Source organism: Gavialis gangeticus, unplaced genomic scaffold (assembly GCF_001723915.1).
Source record: "Gavialis gangeticus isolate Ggan-Ray unplaced genomic scaffold, GavGan_comp1, whole genome shotgun sequence".
Lineage (NCBI taxonomy): Eukaryota > Metazoa > Chordata > Crocodylia > Gavialidae > Gavialis > Gavialis gangeticus.
Window position 1 is genome coordinate 50,106,478 of NW_017729027.1, and position 16,805 is coordinate 50,123,282.

General features: G+C 41.8%; 1 protein-coding gene across 1 annotated transcript in view; it reads left to right on the forward strand.

The window, feature by feature from the left end:
- The window catches only part of SNTG2 (syntrophin gamma 2), a 432,116-nt gene that overhangs the window by 22,305 nt on the left and 393,006 nt on the right, over positions 1–16,805 (forward strand). The window contains exons 2-3 of the mRNA XM_019520636.1: positions 7,961–8,017; positions 8,119–8,176. Of these exons, the coding sequence (XP_019376181.1) occupies positions 7,961–8,017; positions 8,119–8,176 (115 nt within the window). The remainder of the gene's footprint in view (positions 1–7,960; positions 8,018–8,118; positions 8,177–16,805) is intronic.

Here is a 16,805-nt window from a genome sequence, read left to right on the forward strand (position 1 = left end):
CTATTTGATATTATCCTATTACCCTGGGTGCCTCCCCAGATCCAGGAGGCACCAGCCACTGAGCCAGGAGGGCATTGGGGGGGGCTGTGTGCTCCCCAGCATACCCAGAAGTGGACCGAAAGTGCTTTTGGTCCACTTCTGGGTCTGCTGCCAAGTGTGCTGGGGACCCTCCCATGCTCCTGTGGGACACTCCATCTGCCCCAGCATCACAGCATTCACAAGCTGCCTGGTACCTTGAGGTATGTAGAAAAAACATATAAAGCTATGTCTATATCTGAATCATCAGATCTTTCCGAATCTCTGCGAATCCATTTGGAGGGTTCTGATTTGATTCAGAGAGATTAAGGGGTCTCCTGATTCAATTTGGATTCAGAGATTCAGCCACCAAATCGGGCCAAATCTCCACTGAATCGAATCAGTGACTGAAGCTTTGCACAGCCCTATTGCACATCTGCGCTTGTCTGGACATGGCGAGATTTCAAATAGGAATCCATAGTATTAAAAACAATCTTTGCAGCAGAAGACTTGCTCTATTTTTCTTTAGTCAAAAAAATAATTGAAAACTAAGAACTGGCATTTTCTGTGGGCTGCCTTGAATCTAAAAAACATTGAAAAACTGCCCTAGCACTTGACCATCCCATGATACCCATCTAATGGCCAGATGCTGTAATAGCAATTACTGCACACAGCTAGCTTGAGAAAGCAAATTGCATGTCCATTACTTACAAAAGGGTAAATTTAATACAGAGCAAAATTTGTAGTCACTGTCTTTTGTATCCACACCCAAAGTATGTTAAATCAACACTGTTACCTTTATTGACCAAACTTGTAATTGCATTAAAAAATATGTTCGTTTGAAAAGATCTGTTTTCCATAAAGCCATTAAGCATTTGATGCTTCTTTAATTCTTTATTAATTGAGTCCTATATTGGCTATTCCATTATTTTTCTCAAGATCAATGTCCATCTAACAGGCTTATAATATCCTGAGTAGTTACATTTGCTTTTTTCACTATCGACTCAGCTTTAACTCCATCCAGTCCTTTGGAACTTCCTCAGTGATCCAGGAGTTATTTGCAATCAATATTGAATAGCTGTTCTTTCAAAGAAGACTCATTATCCTCTGTATTAAGTGAGGTGAGGCCCTATTGGAAAAGTTGGTATGTGAACTTGTGATTAAAATACCACATCATAGTACATAGACCAGGCAGACTGATTAAAAGTTAGCTTAAACAATCTGAATTATGGAGATTCCCAACTTTTGAATTATTGACTTTACAACCTTAAGAACGTAACAACACAAGAAGCGCCCTACTAGATCAGACCAATGATCTATCTAGTCCATTATCCTGTTTGTGAAGGTGGCAGAAGTGGATGCTAGAGGGAGATCCCTGAACCAGACAAATTGAGAAAAGGGATGCTCAACACTGAGCCCACAGGCCAGATCTGGCCTACATCATCATGTCATCCAGCCCACATGGTGCCCCACAGAACAGAAGGTTGGCAGCAGGGGAGCAGTGTCAATGCTCCCCTGCTGCAAAATTTCTGTACCTGTGTGGAGCCCTGGGTCCTGGTCCCCTAATCGGGCATCCAATCCTAGTGTACAGGGCCAGAAGGTAGCACCAGGCCCCAGGAGCCAGTCTGAGTGGGGGGGGGGGTGTTAATCTGTCCTACTGTTTTCAGTGGGTGCCCCCATAGTTCTAGCATTGTAGGACTTGGTTCGTAACAATTCCTTGTTCACTTTGCCTGCACCGATCATGGTTTTACTAAATCTATATTGCATCCCCCATTAGCCTTCTCTTTTCCAAATTGAAGTTTCGTAGCCCTTTTAGCAGGGGCAATGCGTAGGGGTGCACGTGGGTACATGAGCAGCCCCTGAGCGTGGCGGTGCACCCCCTGAAAAAAGGTGCTGCCAACACTGTCAGTGGCTCTTGTGGGTGGTCGCCACTCACCACCCCACTGCTGACATCACCAGCAGCATCTGTGGGTGGTCCACAATCGCCACTGGCTGCTGCTGCTGCTGCTGGTGCCTGCGGGTGGTTGCCGACCCTTGGTTGGCACTCGCCACCTCCGTCCCCTGCTGCTGACAGTGCTGGCGGCGTCTGCAGGAGCTCTGCGTTTACTGACGCTGGGCTCCCACCACCATCAGCACTGGTGTGTTCTCCCAGCCACTGGGGGCACATGCCATTCATGCTTTTTAGTCTCTCGTCATATGGCGTCTGCGTTATACACCTGATGATTTTGTTTGCCCTTCTCTATACCTTTTCCAAGTCTAACATCCTTTTGAATATGCAGAGACCAAAACTACACACAGAACTCAAGTTATGGGTGCACCATGGATTTGTAAAATGGCATGATGTTATTCTCTATTTTGTTTTCTGTTCCCTCCTTAATGGTACCCAAAATTTTATTGTTTTGGTTGGTTCTTTTGGTTGCTGACTTTTCAAGAACTATCTACTACTTTTCAAGAACTATCTTTTCAAGAAGTATCAAGAACTATTTAAAATGACTCTAAGATCTCTTTCCTGAGTTCTAACAGCTTGTTCAGAACCCAGCATTATGTACATCGAGCTGAGGCTTTTTTTTCCCCTTAGTGGACTACATTGCACTTGTCATCATTTAAAGTTTAGCTACCATTTTTTTGCTTACTCATTTTGCTTGGTGAGATCTTACTGCAAATCCTTTTTGCCAGTTTTGGATCTGCCTATCTGAAGTAACGTGGTGTCATCTGCAAACTTGGAGATTTCACTGTACAATCTGATTTCTATGTCACTGATGAAAACATTGTACGAATTGGGCCTGGTACTGAACCTGGCGAAAACTCACTTTTGATCTCTGTCTATTCAGAAAAGTGAACAGTTAACCCTACCCTTTGCTTCTATTTTTTAACCGGCTCTCATCCCACAAAAGGTCCCTCTCTCCAGTCCTGTGGCAACAGTTTTCTTAAAAGCCTTTGGCAATGGACCTCATTGAGAGCTTTTTGAAAGTCCAGATATATTATGTCGACTGAATCCCCCTTGTCCATGTGCTTATTAACACTCTTTAAAAAATCCAGTAGATTGGTGAGACAAAATTTCCCTTTACAAAAATCATGCTGACTTTTCCCCAGTGGATCATATTTATCCATGCAACTGCCAATTTTATTCTTTATTATAATTTCTACCAACTTGCCAGGAATGGAAGTGAACACTAGATAGAAGAGGTCAGTAGTTCCTAGAATCACCTCTGAGACACTTTTAGAAGATAGGTGTTATGTTGATGATGCACCAGTTCTCTGGCACACAGGCTGTTTGTAAAGATAGGCTACACACAGTTCTGCACTTTCACCTTTGAGTTCATTCAGAACTCCTGGGTGAATGTCATCTGGTCCTGGTGCTATTAATATTTATTTATTAATCTGCTCTAAAACTTCTTCTTTTGTCACCTTAATTATGGTCCAACTTTTTAGACCTATCTACTAGGAAGGTTTCATATGGCATAGGGATTTCCCCAGTATGTTGTGTGCTAATACCCTGGCAATCATCTAATGCTCCCACTCATTCTCTAGTTTGCTTCCTGCTTGTGTTATATTTAAAAATGTTTTTATGATTAACTTAAGTGTCTTTTGCTAGACACTCTCATATTCCTTTTTTAGTCTGCCTTATTTCACTTTTACACTTGACCTGCTAGTGTTTTGTGAGCTTTCTTACTTTCCTCACTTCTGCACAATTGTCATTTTCTAAAGGACATCTCTTTGCCTTGAATAGCTTCCTTAACTCTGCTGTTAAATTGCGCAAGGGTTTTATCAATCCACTTGGTGCCCTTTTTGATTTAAGTTATGCATTTTTCCTGAGCCTCTAAGATGGTATTTTTAAACAGCTTTCAAGATGCCTGCAGCCCTTTAAAGTTTTTGACTGCTACTTTAAGCTTCTTTCTGAGCAGCTTCCTCGTTTCTGTGTCATTTCCCTTCCTAAAGTTGTATAATGACACGGTGGACTGTTATGTTTGCTGTTACTGAGCGTCTCACCTAAAGGTAACTCTTGAATAAGGTCCTGTGTGTTACTCAGGATTCAGCCTAGAATTGCTTTACTTTTTGTGAGTTGCAAAATGAGTTGTTCCAGAATGCAATCATTTATCACATCCAGAAATTTTATCTCCACATCTCGCCATGATGTGGTGTTTACCCATGTAGGAAAGTTGAAGTCTCCCATTATTATGGCTTAGCCCATTTTAGTAGCTTTTCAAATCTCCCTGCTGATTTCATAATGACATTGATGTTCCTGACCAGGTGTTTGGTAGTACAAGAGTTGTACTATATTTGTTTTTTTCAAGTATGGGATTTCCATCCACAGCGATTCTATGGTAGCTCTCCCTTCAAACAAGATTTTTATGTTATTACTGTGTATGCTAATCTTAACATACAGTGCCACTCACTTCTTCACCTGCATGTCCTACTCAGTCATTCTGATGAAGTTTTTAACCATTATAACAGTATCCCATTGCTTATCATCCTCCACTAAGTCTCTGAGATGCCTATTATGTCCAAGTCACAATTTAATACCAGATGTTTTAGCTCATCCATCTTTTTTTTCAGGCTTCTGGCAGTTGTGTAGAAGCACTCACAAATTTTATACTTGCTGATCTGCTCGTTACTGCTCGTGCTATCTGACTGGAACTCTAGGACTAGGTACAGGCATTACACTTTTACTGAAATAAATGTTCAGAAACCAGTCCATACCCATAACAGAACAGAAATTTGGCAAACATAGACTAATTTAAAAATGGCAGAATCCAGCCTAAGATATGCTCCCCTGCACTACCGCACAGAAAGGGAATGTGTGCTCGGTTCACTACCAGTCTAAACGATGCCACTTACAGAAAACTGTGTAACTGATCAATTCTGCCTCGGGCTTTTTGAATGTCTGTACCTAGTCTAGATGTTATGACTTATCCCCTATTATCTATAGTTATACTTCTTACTCTACTATCTTCTTCAAGGCAGTATAGAATCTGTATGATGCCCCCGTTTGGGATTGCATCAACCTAACCTGTGTGCTATTCTGGACTTGCTGGTTTCCCCCCACTTTTTAGTTTAAAAACTGCTCTATGACTCTTTTAATTTTTAGTGCTAATGTCTGGTTTCATTCTGATTTAGATAGAGCCCATCTTTTCTGTATAGGTTAGTCTTGTCCCATTGTTTAAATGTTGTATTTTTTCTGTAATTTTATTTAAAATAGCTGACATTTTTAAAAGGATGCAAGCAATTTTTTGAAACTGGCTTTAATATAAATATTTGAAACTATGTAATGAGCCATGCTATACATTGAAGTAATTTAAATGCCAGATGCCGCAAAACTAAATATAGATATTATGCAAATTGCATACATTAAATACTATTCATCTCCAAGATATATATTTTATCCTCAGTATTACCATTTAAGAAATGTATCTGTCAATGATGTACGCACATGCATGTTAATTATAAATAAATTGCATGGAAAAATATCAGTAGATTACTTTTTGTTTCCTTTTAGCTTAGAGAAATTCCTAATGATATCCTTCCAGCCTATATATATTGGAACATCAGATAATTAAGTGTTACAATGTGGTGAGGGAATTTATATTCATTTTCTCAACCATAGCTCTTCCTTTGGTTTAATTTGTTTGCAGAGCTAAGCGTATGCATAGTCACCTTCTTGAAGAAACACTGTAGTAGAATTTACAATAAAATTAGTAAACAAGACTTATCCTTGGTGTGGCTCTTTTAAAGGTCTGTCTAGACTTATAGTATTTGACTAGAAAGCAGAGTAAGTCAGTAAAAAAGTTTTAATTTCCTGTCATAAATTGTTAAAAATGATGCAGATAATAGTTTGGAGTCCAATGATTACTGTTATTGTCAAAGGACAGGTAACTTAAAGGGTGAATATAGCAGCTAATTGGCACACAGTACAAAGTGGAGGGAGGTAAGACATGAGCCAAGACATCTGAATGGTGTCCTCCCTTAAGGAAAGTGCCAGGGGATCATTAGGATCCATGCAGCATGTTGAGGAGTCATTGCACTGGAAATGGGAAAATGAAAAAAGTGGCATAATAACAGAGGTTTGGGAAGGGCAGGAGGACTGGATTTACAGTGTGTAATATTCACCTTCATGTGCCATAGTGACTTTACTATTTAATATTATTGCCTGTTCACTTCCATTGTTGCCCAACAGCATAAGATATCTGTTTCCCAAAGAAAAATGTCCATTATTTATATAACATTTTACATGTAGCCTAAAGTTATTAGTACATAACAACAGCACACATGCATAACTGTGTCATAGTTCAATGGAATTAACCCCTTTCATTGCCTCTAATCTTCCCTATTCACCCTATGTACTGTCAACTGTCTACCTAATCTGACCTGACCAGTTTTCAGCCATTTATATATCAGCACTCTTGTGAACATGAAACTCTTTGCCTGTATCAGTGCCCTCTGTCTTGACTCTCTACAAAATTCAGAGAAAAGAGATGGTTTCAACCTGTTATCCACTGAGCAATTTTCCTGAGTGTTAAAGACACAAATGAAAATACAGGAGCGGATGCATCTAAGTTCCATATTCCGATTTTGACTGGACATTTCTCACTGGTTAGGAATGTTTGGAGTCACAGCATTGGTCTAGAACACAGTGGAGACATGGGTCAACTAGAAGGTTCAGAGCTGGAGTCAAACTTATGCCAAAGCTAGAGCCATTTGATCTGAAGTTGAGTCATATATATTTGAAACATGTTAAGATGTACCTTAGGCCATTATTTATTAACTTTAGGTGTATTTTTAACATATTCTGCCATCATGTGATTCGGCCTTGGAATGTCCCAGACCATGATAAAGGTATTTTTGTAGACATACGTTAGCTTTACCATTGTAATATCAGGATGTGATGCATGAAATTCTTATGAGACTATCAAGGGCAACAATGCTAAGCTAAGTACAAGAAAAAAGCTGGAAGTTAAATATGATTAGAGTTTGGCCTTTGGACTAAAGTTTTGAAAGACTTAAATTTACTTGTGCATATGTATTAGCAAAGTCACAGTCAGGTAACAAATATAAATCTAAAAGTAACAATATAAAAGAGAGAATATACAAGAGTAAGAAAGAATTAAATATCCAAGAGTCAGCATTCTGGATGATGAGATGTGGCTTAATGGGTAAGCTTGTCACTAAAGAAGAAAATCTGTACTACTGTGCTCCCCCCCACTTTTTCTTTCGTCAAGGGATGAAATAAAGATATTAGTCCCATTATGATTTCAGTTACCAAGAGCAAAATGTCAAATATAGAGCACTATGACTAAACATGAGAGACTAGTATAGAAAATGTTTATAAAGATGTTATCTCCTGAGTGTGTTTCAGCAGAAGCATTGGAGAAAATAACCATGAGAAGCAGACAGCTACAAGAAGTCTTTAATGTGTTTTGTAAGAGAGTTGTCACAGGTTACAAGATAGGAATTTGAAAAATAGGTGTATGTAGTTGAAAAGTAAAAGGAAAAACTGAAAGAATAAAAGAAAATAAACCCAGCTATGAGTGCACACATCTAAGAGTTTGCTATGAAAACATTTCTCAGAACAAAATGAACAAATATTCATGGAAAAAGTCTGTATCATCTTAGACATAGGAAAATAACAATGAAAAAGCATAATAAAATGTATAGGTGAAGCTTACACCAGAACAAATAGCTGTTCAGGACTGTACATAGTTTTTGGATTTGGCATTCGTTTAGTTTCGTTTTCGTTTCCTTTTTTAAAAAACATGTGAAGCAGTTAAATGTGTTTCTGTGACATTTGAACTCTTTAGAGGGAATTTCATTCTCTGAGACTTATGGGGTGAAAGTCTTATGAGTAATTATTTAAGTGTAAGCTAACATATTAAAGTGTATACATGTTATATATATGTTTAGACATTGTATTTTCACCTAAATTTATTTTTTCTACAATTTTTTAAAGCACAGAACTGTTACACTTCGTAGACAACCAGTTGGTGGCTTGGGCTTAAGTATAAAGGTATGGATAACCCTTTGTTTTATTTTTTCTTTCTAACTTTAGCATCATTAGGGCATAAAAGTGTTAATTAAGATTTCATTATTGATGCACCTTTTTTACAGGGTGGTGCTGAGCATAAAGTGCCTGTCGTCGTATCAAAAATATTTAAAGACCAAGCAGGTAAAACACATATTTATACTCAAACAGGTTTCTGATGTTGTCTACGTGATGTTCTTTAAAATGGAATGGGATGTACCTCAGAATTTCAGTATATTTACAGGTCGTGACATAGGCATTACAATATTTTTAACCCTTTCAGCAAATGGCTGAAGTCAGGATATGGACAATTCTCTGTGTCAGATTTAAAATAGTCCACAGTTTTATGAAGGCATTGAGGACTGAAGTTAAAATTTAATTTTAGAGAATGTATTTTTATGACAGTATATGTCATTGTTTTAAAACACTGCACTTAACATGGCTTGTGAAAAAAATAAAATGAACTCTACTCACTCGCTTTTAATAGTGCAGCAGACAAATAAACTATGATGATCCTTTTCCTTAAACTAATTTACTACCATTGATATGCTTATACCTGCCTAGATGCAAATAAGGCAGCCTGAAGCAATATTGAATACCTTTTTTTGTAACACAATGTCTAAATTAGTGTAACGCAGGGTTGTTCAACCTTCAGCCCATTGGCCAGATCTGGCCCATGTTGCTATGCCATCTGACCCATGCGGCTCCCCACAGTTTGGGAAATTTGGCAGCAGGTGGCACTGCTCCCCTGCTGCCAAGCCTCCAGACCTGTGGGGAGTCTCAGATTCTGCACCCAGTCCCCACACAAAGGGCTGGACAGGGGCAGCACCAGGAGCCTAGGATACAATTCTATTGTGCAGAGAGATGGAAAGGCGCCAGGGTGTATTTTAGCCTACAGGCAGTCCCCACGCTGCTTATGTGGCCCATAGGGCCAAAAGGTAGAGCACCACTGATTTAATACAACACACAGTTAAAGCGTTAACCTGAAATCATCTGTTTCAGAGAAACTGATTAAGACTTGATGAACTAGTTAATCCTAGAGGGCATAAAGGTAAATTCCAGTTTTAAAGGATACAGAGTAAAATTGTGTCAAGGATATTAATAATGATAAAAAGTATAGGCAATCAGGGTCAAAGACATGGCTTATATCCATCATCCAAAGATAATGTTTTCTCTAAAAGAAACATACTTAAGGCACTCAGAACCTTAACAGGTTTAGTTAAAAATTGTATGTGTAAGTCAAAAGATAGCCACACAGATCTTGATAATTATACTATCTTTCTGTGAACAAATGTGTCTTTTTAATAAAAATGAATGTATGGACCTCTGCATGATGTGACACAGAGCTTTGCTACAGCTCCAGCAGGCCAAGTTCTATAAATTTTAATATTAAAGCCACTAAAACTTTTTTTCATCTGTTAATTGATGTAGGAACAGCCCACTCTTTTGCTTTTCAGTTCTTATTAATCCTCATTACATTTTTACTCTACCCAGCTGTTTGCTGCTCATTTCATATACTTCCTGAAAGTGCTGTGCCTCTAAAAGCAACTTTGAAATTAACAGGGCTAATAGTGTAGCCCTGACAGGTTGAGAGGGGGTAGAGCCACCCACTCCACATCAGGGAATATTCTGATTGTCAAATGAGCATATTACATAAGGAGCACCTGGTATTGCATGTAGTAGAAGAAAATGGCAGAACCTATATTCAACAAATAACAGAGCAACTTACTAGTACAGTGTGTGTTGGATGCAGTGGATATGTACTGCCTTTGATAGCTGAAGATTAGATTCCTTAGCTCAAGCAGTGTAAGGAAGCAGGTGTAAATAGGTTATTCTGGCTGCATGCTTCACAATACGATTCCATCTATCATGGACTACTATAAATCAGCACAATAGGAAATGATTTTGGTGCCTATTACAAGATAGAATATGTCAATCCAGCAAAGCTCCTTTCATGAAGTATTTGTTGGGTGCAAATGCTGAATGGTACCTCTACTGTCAACATTTTCCTTTTAAAAGAGATGTCCCTTATTAAGAATGCAAAACTGTACAGCCCCCCACCCCCAATAAAATGGATAGCCAAACCTTTTACATTCCAATGTATCTCTGCATAAAGGAAGAGTTAAGTTGGGGTGGGAGGGGGGGGAAACAAAGCAACAAACAACTCCCTCCCCCCACCAAAAAAGAAGCCCATCTACAATTCTTTTCTACAAGTGTCAACACTTGCAACTAAAAAAGATTATATTTAATAAACAATTTAAAACTTTAAGAAAACATTAACTTTATAGTTATTATATGGCTTGGTAGAGTTGGAAGACAATACAGGATCCTGTACATTGTAGATAGATAGGCACATAGTTCGTGTACATTGGCGCAATCTGAGACATGTAGTTAGTCATGCAGCCTATGTCTCTATTTCTGTTCTAGGGCTGACCCTTTCTATTTGTAAGGGAGACAGAAAGAGAGAACAGCTTCTAATATACTTTAGATTAGAAACTAAAACAGTTTATAATTTTTTATTGGGTAGCTGACGCATGAATTATTTCAGGTTTCACACAGGGAGTTGTCAGGGATGGAGGGGGGAATGAGAAAAAAAATGACCGATCTCAAGCAAGGTTTCTGAATGAACAATCAGATGTGAATCAATCAAACAAAGGAATTGCTGTATTCCAGGTGTTGTTAATGGCAAAATTGACAGCCTATCTGGAAATATAACCTTGGCAAGAGTATTAAGATGAGCTATGACTTGAAGCAAATAAATTAATTAGAAAGGCTCATATCATATACTAACTTATTTACTACTGTAAAGCCACTGGATTGCTGATTTGAGAATTAAAGAAGTGATCTTTTTGAGGAATTTTGTTGTATTTTGTTTCCTCAAGCCAAATAGCCTACATTTTAAGGGAAAGTTACACCTCATTAGCAACGGCATTAATTTCCTACTGTTTATGATGGCGTGTGCTATCATTTTCTCTTCCCTGCAATTTGGAGGATTTAACAACCTTTTCCTGAAATCCATATAGAAGATTTTAATGTTGCTGCCAATATCATCTGAAGATGTGCTTCTTTCTGTTGATACAGCATTTGGCTTATCAATGGCACTTCATATTCAGACTGAAAATGTACAGTGCTATTCTCTTGTTTAATCCATGAATTTCCCCAGCTAGTTGAATTATTACGTGTCTTGGTGCTGCATTTAGTTTCAAGCTCAGAATGAAATCAGGGAGAGGGGAAATATTTCAAAAGCATTGACCTCATAGACAGTTGAAGGTATTTCCATTCTAATTATTGTGATATTACAGAATTTCTAGTTTCCATTGGATCTTGTTACTGATTTTAAGAGCTCAGATGTCAACAAAGAAAAGAAATACATTTCCTCCACCTTCATCTGGAAAGACACTCCTTTCTGATGAGGGCCCATAATTTGTGATCATTGTATTTGTAACATCCAGATCAAATTACTCATTCAATGCAGAGTTGAATGTGGCTTTCACAGAGATGTTCCTCATGAACTGGCCAGTTCATAAGCAGAATATTTTTGTGATTTTTTAATTTTAAAAATATAGTGGTAGGCACCTATCCACTGCTCTGATCGCCCAATTGATAAATTAATATATTTATCCTATCCATATTGTCCTCAACAACCTTAACAAAAAGGCAAAATATTGCTAGTGTTTCATGTTCTCCACTTAGTCTTCACCCAGGTCAGGATTCTTACCCCAGTATTTAAAAACCCCGATGGCCCCTGTCTTAGGTGCCAAGTTTCCATCATGCCTACCATGCTCCACTTATTATACAGGTCATAGAAGCTCTCAATAGCTGAAATGAATATGAGCTGGAGGCAGAAGCCTTCCTATTCTTACTACCCTTTTTGAATAAGAATAAAAACCTGTATATGAACATAATCAGTCCAAGTAAAAGTAATTTATGTGTGGGAGAGCTTAGCCATGAGAGTCCACTTTCATTAAATGCTATAGAAATGTTAATTCAGCATTCTCTGTATAGATATTTGAGTGAATTCATTTTATGCATGGCATTGATTAGATGAGAGTATGTAAAATGATTTGAGGGAAAATGAATGTTTTTGTCCAAGCAAAAGTATGGTAAATGGAAAGAAAAGAATGTTTATAAACTGACAGTGAAATATTATATTGCAGAACCCTGGTGGGCACTATTAAACTATATCTCTCCACTGATTAAGGAAATGGTTATCGTCATAAGCCCAGCCCAAAAGCAGGAAAGATTTGAGGGTTTAGTGTGTCTCAGTCAGAGATATTTGCCCCAAGGTTGATTTAACTAACCTAACATTTGATGTATTTGTAAAGCTAATGATAAACTGTATTCATTTGTATCATTTTTTCATATAGAGATCAAGCCTGGCTGTGTATTTTTCTGCAATTTTGCAACATGGCTGAACTGAAAAGTTACAGTCAGGTGAGGGAGTAGACATTGAATGGGGTCACACTAGTTAATGGCTATTTACATTTTAGAAGAAATATACCTACTGAATGAACAGGGGAGATGTTGAGGCAGAAGCCAGCAATAAAGCACTTATGTAAATCAGCACGGCCATGGGCACTGCCTTACTAAAGGATGGTAGGCAGCCTGCTCTCAGTCTACGGCCGAGTATTACCCTGGCCCTAGGTAATTAATTAGTGAATTAAGGCCACAACAACAGAGAGGTAATTAATTATATATATTATCAACAACAGCAAAATATCAACAATAGTAACTCAATACAACAACAACAATCTCAGTGATACTAAGCAATTTACATCTAGCAAGCTCAATGAATACCAATACAAGAACCACTATACAACAGCAAGGGCACCATAGAGGAGCCTTTCTCTCCCTCACTCAGCAGTACCACTCATTCTCACAAGGGAACACAGAGAAATACAGAAGGGAGTATCGGTCACCCCAGCCCATACCCACTCTGCCCTCACTCGGTACAATATCCTGGCTCAATGTTGGCTTTTAGCTGCCCCAGCCCTTGGGCACAATGCACCACAGCCACTGCAGTGACCCTCCTTGGTCACTCACACTCCAGCTCGACCTCTGGCTGCCCCAGCCCTTGGGCACACCACACCACACAGTGCAGCACACTCAGCAGGAGACTGGAGACCCAGGCCCTTTCAATCCATCTGCAGTTATAGACACAGTCACTAGTCATCCATCAATCATTTCAACGACCACTCATTCATCACTGCACACAGCACTCTATATGTCACACAGCTCTCTCAGCCAGTGCACACGGTTGGTTGTTCTTTCATAAGTATCAATTTATTTACCTCACAGAGCTTTTCCCGCTCTTCTGAGGCCCAGTCACACAAGTCCATAACTTCAAAAAGAGGTCAACTCTCTTTAAAGATGAAGAGTTCACCTGGTCTGGAATTTTCTAGCCCACGCCAGGGGACTTGAGTGCCTATCAGAAAGGGGAAATTTAAGAGTATTTGGCAAAGAAACTCAGACTCCCACGACACAGGGCAGGAAGGACTATCAATACAGGGAGACAATCACATTGTTAGTATGAACAGTCAAAGTATTAGGGGTATCAATCCATCTGTAAGATAAACACTGGCTTCACAATAGCAAACATTGTCCAGAGTGGGGCAATTACTTGGGGTCATCCCAGATTCCTCAGGTAGACAGGAATATTCTGGAGAACCCTACAACTTACCAACAAATAGGTAATACAGTCAGAACATAACAGTATTTAGGAATCATCCGTTAGGTAAAAGGCTTGTTGTTTTATTTTTGATTTCCCCTCGCCTTGAGAGAATCCTGGTCCCCAGCTGTCAAAGCTGGCCTACTCCAAGACTAGTCTCTGAAAATACCACTAGACTCTTTGAAGAACTGTGCCATAGTCAGGAAAGAGAGTGAAACTGTTTTGTTTTCTGTTCTGTAATCTGCCTCCAAACTGGTCACTTTTTTTCTCTTCCATATAATAAATCCTTTTGCTGTTTCATTGCCTGGATTATCACCAGATGCAGAACCTACTGGCAGAGTCCACAGCTAATCTGCCACCCTCCAGGCATGGCGGGAGATCCCACCTGGAACTCCGACATGGAGCCTGCCAGCACAATCAGCCCTGGATCCAGGCAGAAGCTGCTGCATGGGTGGCAACATCTCTCTCTCTCTCCTCTTCTCTTTGTCTGGTTCCACAGCTGAGCACTGGGGCTCCTGGTAAACTACATCTTTGGCTGGGTTCTGGAGGGAGGGAAGGAGAGGGAGAGAGATGGTGAGAGAGACAGAGGAAGAGAGAGAGAGAAAGGAAGAGGAAAGGGAAGGGGAAGGGAAAGGGGAAGGGGAAGGGGGGTGAGGGAGACATAAAGATGGATGCAGCCTTGACAGGTCCCCAAAACTCATTAAGTTGTCCTCCAACTAAAACAATTGCCCACCCCTGCTGTCGAGTCTGGTGTAAGGGCACATTGGCTAAGGAGAGAAGTTACACATAAACCAGTTTAAGTGATCAGAAACTTGTAAAACCTGTAACAAAACACAAGTTTAGTGTACATAAAACAGTTTCAAAATGGCTGAAACTGGTTTAAGATAAAGCTGGTGGGATATCGTATCAGATTTAACTGATTTGGGTCAAACCAGTTTATGGAATTTTTGTCCCAGACCCTTTTCTGGTTTAAATTAAATCACAGTCCCCCAGCATCTGAGCACCCTTTTCAGCCCTGGGCTCAGCTGTCCTGTCTGCTGCAGAGAGCAGGGCTGGCCCTGCCATCATGCTCCCTAGCTGGAGCAGGGGCAGGGGCATGGCCAGATGCCATCCATCATGGCCCCTAAGGTAAAGGGCAGGCAAAGGGTTTATTCCCCCTCCCTCCCCTCTCCCCCTGGGGACCACAGCCGGGGTCTGCCTGGCTGGGGTGGATCAGCCCCTGTTAGGATCCACCCTCTCCCAACTCCAGCAGCAGGGGGTAGAGGGGGCATGGCTAGAATCCAGCCAGCACGACCCCACCATCTGCAGGCTTCATCTTGGGCTGGAGCTGGGGTTGAAGCTGCGGGGTTGAGCCAGGCCAGCCCATGGGTGCTGCTGAGGGCAGGTGCAGAGGAGCCATCCTAGGCTGGGCCGCAGGGGCAAAACCCTTCTGAGGTGGGAAGAGGTGATGCTGCTGCAGTTGTGGGCAGGTGTCTTAGCAGCCACACTTGCCATGTGAGACATGACCGTGGCTGCCCAGGCTGGCTCTGAGGTCCTGGTAGGCCTGGACCATGGTAACTGCCTGCTGTGGGGGCTCATGTGTCTGCAGCAGCTACTGCTGTGCCCCCTACATGATGCTTGCTCCTCACAGGCACCATGCAGGGAGCACGACAGTGGCTGCGGGCACACAAGCCCCCTGTGGCAGGTGGCTGCCAGGCTCTGAGCCTCTGACTTGGCCTGGGAGCACAGGCACATCCTATGCAGCCAGTCTGGCTGGCAAGATGTCCACCTGCCACTGCATCACTGCCTGGGTAGCCATTACCTGTGCTGCTGGGCCAGGCTGTCATGGAGCCACAGCTGGCTGGGAAGGACCCTGTCCCCGCGTCCTTGCCCAGGCTGGCCACACTATCCGCTCACCTCCCCTGGGGCTGAGTGGGGCTGGCTGCGGGCACTGCTGAGGGTGGGCCTGGAGGGGCTGGCCTGGGCCACAGGGGCAGGGACCTGCCAGCTGTAGTTCTATGACAGCCTGGCCCAGCCTGGGCGCAGGGAACTGGGAGCAATCCAGGCAACCCAGGTCCAGCAGGCCCAGCCTGAGCCACAGCTGGCTGGGAAGGGTCCTGACCCCACAGCCCAGCCTGGGCTAGTCCCTCTGCACTTGCCCTCAGCAGCATCTGTGGGCTGGTCCAGCGCAGCCCCACAGCACTCTGAGAGGTGGGTGGACGGCACAGCCATGCCGGTTGGCTCTGGCCACGCCCGCAAACAGCCAGCAGGGCAGAAAGCTGGGCAGACCCCAGCTGGGGTCCCTGTGCCCATGCCTAAGAGGGGAGACAGGAGAGTTCCCATCCCTGCCCCCACTTCACCTGAGACTGCTGCCCAGCCCAGCTCTGGCAATGCTCCCCACCATGCAAAGGGTCAGCGGGGCAGGAAACTGGGTAGACCCTGGCTAGGATCCCTGTGCCACTGGAACAGAGGAGAGAAAGGGTAGTTTAATCCCCGTCCTTGCCCTCCTTCACCTGAGGCACTACCCGGGCCAGTGTCTGGCCACGTCTCTTCCCCAAGGGATAAGCCTGGCAAGGGCTGCTTCCCCTTCTCCCTCCAGATACACCCTGCAGGTCAGGTTGGGGATTTAAACCCCTCTCCAATCATATTTAGCAGCCTGCAGGGCCTGGAAACCAGTCCCCTATCCCTCCACAGGTCAGCTTCCCTCCGGCTTTGCAGCTGCTGCTGAAGAGAAGGGAGGGCTTGCTCTAGCACCACCCAGCTTCTAGCCTGAGCCACTTCAGGCATGTGGCTGCATTTCCAGAATCAAAAGTAAATGTCTATTAACTGGCAAACCAGTTCAATCTGTGCAGATTAGATTAAACTGCAAAGATTGAACCAATTCAGGCTCGGGTTTTTTGAATGTCTGTACTTAGCCATTGTTCTCAGGCTTGCAGGAAAAAGGAATCATTCTAGGAGCAAAGATTAATCTGCTCCTTGAGGTAGCAGGGAGAAACTTGGGGCTCTGGGAATACCTTAATAGTTCAAGAGTTCATAACGGTTACTTTTTAAGAAAATTAGAAATTTAGTATCATTTGTAGAATAAAATTGCAAGGACTCCTAGTATAAAAGAAGGAAAGTGGTATC